The sequence below is a fragment of the Corylus avellana genome, chromosome ca1, assembly GCF_901000735.1.
Source record: "Corylus avellana chromosome ca1, CavTom2PMs-1.0".
In the NCBI taxonomy this organism is placed as follows: Eukaryota; Viridiplantae; Streptophyta; class Magnoliopsida; order Fagales; family Betulaceae; genus Corylus; species Corylus avellana.
The window spans coordinates 13,438,053-13,445,241 of record NC_081541.1 but is presented as its reverse complement, the minus strand read 5'-3'; the positions used below and the strand labels follow the sequence as shown (position 1 = coordinate 13,445,241).

At 32.4% G+C, this 7,189-nt stretch overlaps 1 protein-coding gene across 1 annotated transcript; it reads right to left on the bottom strand.

The window, feature by feature from the left end:
• Positions 1 to 1,025: 1,025 nt before the first annotated feature.
• LOC132167489 (bidirectional sugar transporter SWEET17-like) lies at positions 1,026 to 6,713 on the bottom strand. The gene is made up of 6 exons (XM_059578482.1): positions 6,550 to 6,713; positions 6,255 to 6,291; positions 5,874 to 6,084; positions 5,554 to 5,715; positions 4,037 to 4,156; positions 1,026 to 1,286 (listed from the first exon to the last, which is right to left on the bottom strand). The coding sequence occupies exons 1-6, from the start codon at positions 6,581 to 6,583 to the stop codon at positions 1,116 to 1,118; spliced, it is 735 nt and encodes a 244-aa protein (XP_059434465.1). The 5' UTR covers positions 6,584 to 6,713; the 3' UTR covers positions 1,026 to 1,115.
• Positions 6,714 to 7,189: the final 476 nt, after the last annotated feature.

The window sequence follows — 7,189 nt, the reverse complement described above, 5'->3', positions numbered from 1 at the left end:
GGAGAACGTTTTGTTTGGGGGGCAGAAGTTAATTTTTAAAGGTATATTTTTAAAAATAAAAAATTGGAGACCACCTTATGGCTTGGGGGCTGGTCCCAAAGCCAAGAGAAGGTTCCGCCTAGGGGTGTTCATGCGGTTTTTATTAACCGCTAACCATTTTAACTGCTATACGTTTTTAAAAGCGGTTAGTAAGAACCACAAAGCATGGTGTATTGAATATGTTTATGTTTGTGTTCCTTGTTTGGGATATCTACTCTAATGCTTTTTAACAACTGGTTTTTCCTTGATATTCGTATTTGTATTACTTTAGGTTAGGAATTTGATCATCATGATGATTTTCATATAACTATGTTTTTTTTTTTTTTGTTGATGCTGATAGCATTTGGGTTTTTTTAGGTACCCTTTACATTTTTTTTATATGGGCTCATTTTGGAGCAAGCCCAATGTAGTATATCGCAACCTATATGCTTGTTAAATAGTACATATTTTGATGCCAAAAAGACACATAAAAGGCCAAAAAGGGCAAAATAAGCCCAAAACTGAAAATTGGACCCAAAAAAAAAAAAGAATTGGAAAAAAACATTTAAAGTGAGACCAAAAAAAGCCTAATTCTCAAATTCAGCTAAAAAAGAAAGCTAAAAAAAAAGCCCAAAAAAGCGGTTAGTCGGATGTGGTTAACCGCTAACCAGGCGGTTAGTAAAATGTACTAACCGCTTAAGCGGTTGCTGTTAGCAGTTTCAACTACTAACCACTAACCGCAACTGCATGATCACCCCAAGATCCACCCCTGATTCTCAAGTACGAATTTAGTCATTTTTAAGGAAATCTAGATTTTCAAACATCACATTCCTGAAATATGGATGCGAGAAAATAAAGATTCATTGAACCAAACACCACATAAGGGTACCAAAGAACTCAAGCAACTATCCCTAATTTAGTTTTGTGAAGCTGGAAAAACCCACTAATAAAACTCTCATCTGGGTAAAAGAAGGAAATAAAAAAATCCAAAAAAAAAAAAAAAATTGCTTATAAAACTCTCATCTGGGTAGAAAACAGAAAAAATAAAAACAAAAAAATTTCTAAAAAACCACCATTTGATGAGTCACTATAAATGCCTACTCTTCATTGTTTTCACGTGATAAACTTGAGGAAGAGATGAGGTGCTCATGTTGGGATCCTTGTTCCAGTGTATCTGCAGAGATGTTTTTACGTGGGTTGGCCTTTCTGTATATCAAATAGAGCACTAGCTGCGCTGCTCCAAGTAGAAACCCACATCCATTTGGTGCCTATATCACAAAATCAACATTCTGTCATGATTATATAGAACATACATAAGTATATTAGAGGACATTATTGTTAGAATATATGATATGGTATATATTAATTATATGATATTTAGTACACTCTCATACTACTGTCATACAATTATGATGATGTGACAGTGAGCCATTTGATCAATAATGGCTTATAACAAGAAAAAATTAATAACTAATTTTTATTGTCACATCACCATAGTTGTATGGTAATAGTATGAAAGTCTACTAAATAGTACTTCTCTTATCTTTTGGGATTGATTGTAATCACTAAATGGGTTTGATCGTGATCAAATCAAAATGATTTTTTTTTTTTTTTGACATGTCCACACAAAGGGAGGGAGGGGAGGAGAGGGGGGATTCGAACTAGTGACCCCTTGTGGTCCACAGCAGATTGATCTACCCCTTGTGGACCAAATCAAAATGATTTTGTTAGTATATTATTCTCTTAGTATATTATTGTCTATTCTCATACATTTATTGTATTGCCATATTTGTGACATTGCCATATTTGTGACATAATATGCTCGACATATTATAAAAGAGAAATGTTATGGTTTCTTCTGGTGTTCTCCATATACGTGGATATTATTTTCTAAACAAAATATGAGGGATCGATAGGATAAGATTTTTTTTTTTTTTTCTCATCTTTTTTAGAAAACAATATCCATATAGGATGAGGAGAACACCAGGAGAAACCGTAATATTTCTCTTATAAAAATATTAGTAATGCTACAATTCCTCCTGTGGTTCTTGTGTGTTATGTTCATCCTACGTTAATATTGTTTTCTAAAAAACAAAAAAAAATTATTCTTACTTTCTAAAAAAAAAAATTTAGAAAACAATATCCACGACCATGTAGGATAATGAGAACACACTACCTAAAAAAGCCCGATTAGTAACGTTTGGAATAGAGACATTTTTGGAAAACGTTACTAATTTGGGCATTTTACTGTTCAAACATTTATATTAACGTGTAAATTGGAACATGTGAATAGTAACATTGTTCACAAATTACTATTCAAACATCCCCGATTTTAAAAATATTGGCGCTCGAAGTTTGCATTTGTAACAACCTTCCACACTTAAAAACTTCAAAATTTCTCCCCTTTCACTCACACACAACACAATTTTTTTTTTTTTTTGTTTTTGAAAAAAAGGCTGGGTGGCTGCCAATGGAGGGGGGTGGCCTAGGGCAGATCCGGGGCTACCCCCAACAACCGGTAGCCACCCCTCTAATTTTTTTTTTTTTAATTTATTTGAATTTATTTTATTTAAAAAAAAAATTAATTTGATTATATATATATTTTGGAGAATTTTTTTTTAAAGAGTAAAGACATTTAAACAGTGTAAAACATCATCTTTCAAAAAGGTGATGGGCACACTATTGCCATGTTAGCGGTTAGTAAACATATAACTGCCCGTTATAACCGCTTTTTTCAAAGTTGGGCCTTTGTGCCAATTTTCAATTTTGGGCCTTTTCTTTTACAAACTACATTGGGCAAAATTGCTCCAAAATGAGCTCATATTGAAAAATCTAAAATATTTGACCTCAAATTTACATTAATTTACATCTACTTGTACTTAAAAAAAGGAAAAAAAAAAAAAAAGATAATATGATAATGATAATACATTAATACTTCAATTGTGGTTATAAGTAACATATTATTTAATCCAATGTCAATTACTTAATTTGATATTATACGAATTACATTATCATTGTACATGAATATTATGATTAATTATTTGAATTTAATTTGAATCATATGATTAAGTATTGATCTTATACATATATATTATTCAATATGCATATATGTATAATTATAGTTTATAACATATATAGGAACTAAGTCTCTAGATACTTAAATGTTGTATTAGTATGAATTTGTATACTTATGAGTTATGTCATATTATATATATATATATATATAAAATTTGTTATTATATAATCATATGATTTTATCATTAATTTATCATGTGATATAATCATATAATTATAATGATAATATATTAATATGTAAATTGTGATTTAATTATCTCAAAAAAATTATGATTTAATGATCAATTGATCATCTTATATGTATAAATATTATTATTATTATAATTATATAAATATATATTATATACTAAAGGCGACCATAACTGCCTAGGTGGTTAGCAGTTTTTTACTAACCGCTTTTAAGGCGGTTATCAGGTGGCTAATAACCGCCCGCCTTTTCACCCTTATCAGTATGTATCTAACAACAAATTATCCGTAAATCTATATCTTTTCTCTCTTTATTTAAATTGTTTGTTTAATTACCATTTCATTATGAGGTTTCTCAACTATCCAACCAATTAAGTTTCATTGGCAAATGGCAATATATGGTGAGTAGGACATGTTCCCCAAAGTTTAATTATTCTGTGTAAGTCGTTCCTTTCTAGTAAATCTGACCACGATAAACATGATTAATAAAAGCTCTCAACCGTGGTTGTTGCTTCAATTTTAGGATGGCCCAAATATGAGACAAAATTCATTGGAAAACAAACTTGTTGGGCCATAAATTGCTAACAAATAAAAGCTCTCAACCGAAACCAAATATTTAATAGAAATGTGGTAAACTATAGAGTCAAATTTGATACTTTATGTTAGAGCATCACCAGCTTAAACGGATAGAAAATGAGAAATTTAATTCATAATTTAACAAAATATTACCCCAAAGAAAAAGACTAGAAGAACGTACCAAAAGGAGATAGTCACGTACAAGCAAAGCATAGAAAGCCCATGTCCCACCGTTCAAGAAAAGGAAAAATGAGAGAAAGAATGGCATGTACTCCACGCTCTTGCTCCTCACCACTGTTCTCTGAGAAACCAAATTTACAAACCACATTAAACTCCATCACATAATGTCTAATAAAGATACATTTTGTCCAATTGTGCACATAAATCTTGGGGTAATTACCTTTCCTCCCTTCCCCCCCCAATCAATTACAACACATCATTACTTTGCCTTCATGAACTGACAACCCTATTGCCCGACCCGATCAAACTACCATTTTATGCCGAAAACCTCTCTTTCGTCAGTCAAATGTGTTAACTCAGACGGTCAAAGTGACAATGCATTGTAGTTCATGACGACAAAATGACAATGCATTGTAATTGATGTGGAGAAAAAAGTAATTACCCATAAGTTATTGAATTAGGTACATTAGATTAGAGTCAAGGCACACAAAAAAGGCTCTTATATATTGAGCGAGTGGTGTTGGGACTACTACAAATTTTATTATAAAATTATTTACAAACTACCATGGTTGGCCATAATTGGTGAAATAATTAATCAAAAATTTTAACTTATCAATTTTTTCTAATTATTTCACTGATTATGGTCTGTTACATCAGTTTGTATACGACTTTGTAGTCTCAAACAGAGTTTAGTCAGCCTGTCTTTCACAGGAATATCTGGTTTCATGTATGGACCGAAAGTTTTGATGGAAAAGAAAGGAAGACCCAAGTTTTGAAGTGATTAATGTAGAGTAGGTGTCATCGGTGAATTTACCAGATAAAAATGGCTAAAAAATTAGTGAAATTGGCTTAATGACCCCAAACAACACATAAGAGGAGAGGGGTAAATAGGCGTTTTGTAATAATCACTACCAATTAAAATTTCACAACCACACAATATCATCAAAATTATGTAAAGCAATAAACATATCAAATGCAGTAATTCTAGTGATGAAGTGAAAATCTTTTGAAGAACTCCTTAAAAATGAAAGTGGAAGCTTCACAAAACCCTCCTAAAATTCAACGCGTTTTGAAATTATCCTTTTAAAATTTAAAAACTCTCAATTTATGATATCAAATATTTAATTTTTTGAAATGTCATCCTTTCATGAGAATTTTCTTTTAAATCTTGACAAAACTCTCAAAATATCCCATTTATTTTATTAAAAAAAAAAAATTGCAGAGAATTAGACGTGAGTATTTTCGCCCAGACGGGTTCATTATGCGTTGCTGATTGGATCATAATGAAGAAATTATGATGTTAGCTACAGATGAGGTTCACAATTATGTAGGATCATAATCAAACATTTACTAATTTGGGTATCCATGGAAACCGAAAAAGAGATTAATAAACCCAATTGGAATTAAAATGGAAACAATTAATATATGGGTTGAGAAAAAAAAAAATTCCAATCCAAAAACAGGAGTCAATAGATAATATTACACACCCAACCAATTGAGCTTTAAATTAATTCTTACCATGGCGGCAAGAGGTGAGCTATACATCATAAAATTTAACACTGCACCCAAGAACCCTATTGCATCAATTCGTGCTTCTTCCTGCAATGCCAACCGAGTAACTAGAACTGCTGCTGCTAGGAAGCCCACATCCAAGATCCCCACAAGAATGGCAATCTTAGCCTTGCAATTTTGCACAACGAATTAATTCATATATAACAAGCTGTTAAATTTGATAATATTCATAACTACGAAAACATTAATATATCAAATTATTAAATTCATTATTTCTTGTTCGTTTTTAAGTTTTTGAGATAAGAGAGTGAAAAATATCGGTTTACCCTTGACCTTTTTGGTGCATATATAAGAAATAAGATGACGTAGATAGTCTCGACAATGATGCCAAAACCATTGACGGTGGCCACCAGTAATTCCCCGGGCTTTAAAATTCCATAGTAAGTCCACAAGGATGAGTTTAACAATGTGCAAATGTAAGGAAGGCTCTCAAATTCCTCTGTAGACTGGCGCTTTATTATTTGCCAAAATGTCTCGCTGCATTTACAATAATGTTAAAATTGTTAATTGAATTATTAAATTTACCTTTTTCTATAGCTTAATTAATTAAGCTTTTGAAATAAGTGATTATTTAATAAATAACATCTTCTTATGCTTAATTAACGAAGGATTGAATGGCTGCAAAAATAAAAAGTTCTTTGGCTTACACAGGGGAAAGAAACATTAATACTGAGATGATGTTGCCTGCAAAAAGGAGAAGACATGAGATTATCTTCCTTGGCATGCACAAGAAATAAAAGATCTAGTATTACTAAGTAGTTGACTCGAGTAGTAAGTCACTAAGGTTCGACCCTTCTAGAGTGCAAACAATTTCTTGAGGTCGCCTGTAAGTGAGAGCTCAAGCCAAATCTAGTCGAGGTGAAACCCAGATATTTCAATTATGAAAAAAAAAAAGAGAGAGAGACCTGAACAACATTATACAGAAGAGAAATGGCTTCTCACCTATGACCCCAACATAGAAACTCAGCACCTCCATGTCAAACAAAGAGCTTTTGACTTGAAGACCAGAAGAGAAAAAGGATTTAGAATGATGGGTTTCTCTTAGGGGAGAAGGAAGATAAAAAGGATTTAGAATGATGGGTTTCTCTTAGGAGAGAAGGAAGATAAAAAGGATTTAGAATGATGGGTTTCTCTAAGGGGAAGAGAAGGAAGATAGGTAGGTTGGTTGATGTTAGCAGTATGAATTTCACATCAACTAAAGCCTGAGAATGCCTTGCTGTCTAAACATTAATAATTTCCTTGCAAGGCAGAGACTATTTCCTTGGTTGATTGCCCATGACTTTCTTAGCTGGAGTTAACATTTCTCCATAGTTGTAGGATATGGGAGCTGATTGCTTGACAGCTTGTAAGGCTTTTGCTAATGTGGAATTCATGCCGCTAACAATTGAAAGAAAAGAAGGGGTAGCTGGCAAGTTTTCTTCCTCAGACTCTCTATTACAGTAAAGTCAATTTTCAGGAGGGCCAAGCTGATAATTGATAGTAACGTAATAATGAATGGCGACACACGTGATCAACTTTTCATGATGTCTCACCGCCAACCTCATAATTGAAGGTTGAGGCAAGAATCACGTACGTATTGCTT

Excerpts from the sequence above, each read along its gene's own strand:
- LOC132167489 (XM_059578482.1), bottom strand. The coding sequence starts at position 6,583 with ATGGAGGTGCTGAGTTTCTATGTTGGGGTCATAG. Across the intron at positions 6,292-6,549 it reads TTTCTATGTTGGGGTCATAG|GCAACATCATCTCAGTATTA; the intron begins GTGAGAAGCCAT and ends TCCTTTTTGCAG. Across the intron at positions 4,157-5,553 it reads GCTCACCTCTTGCCGCCATG|AGAACAGTGGTGAGGAGCAA; the intron begins GTAAGAATTAAT and ends TTGGTTTCTCAG.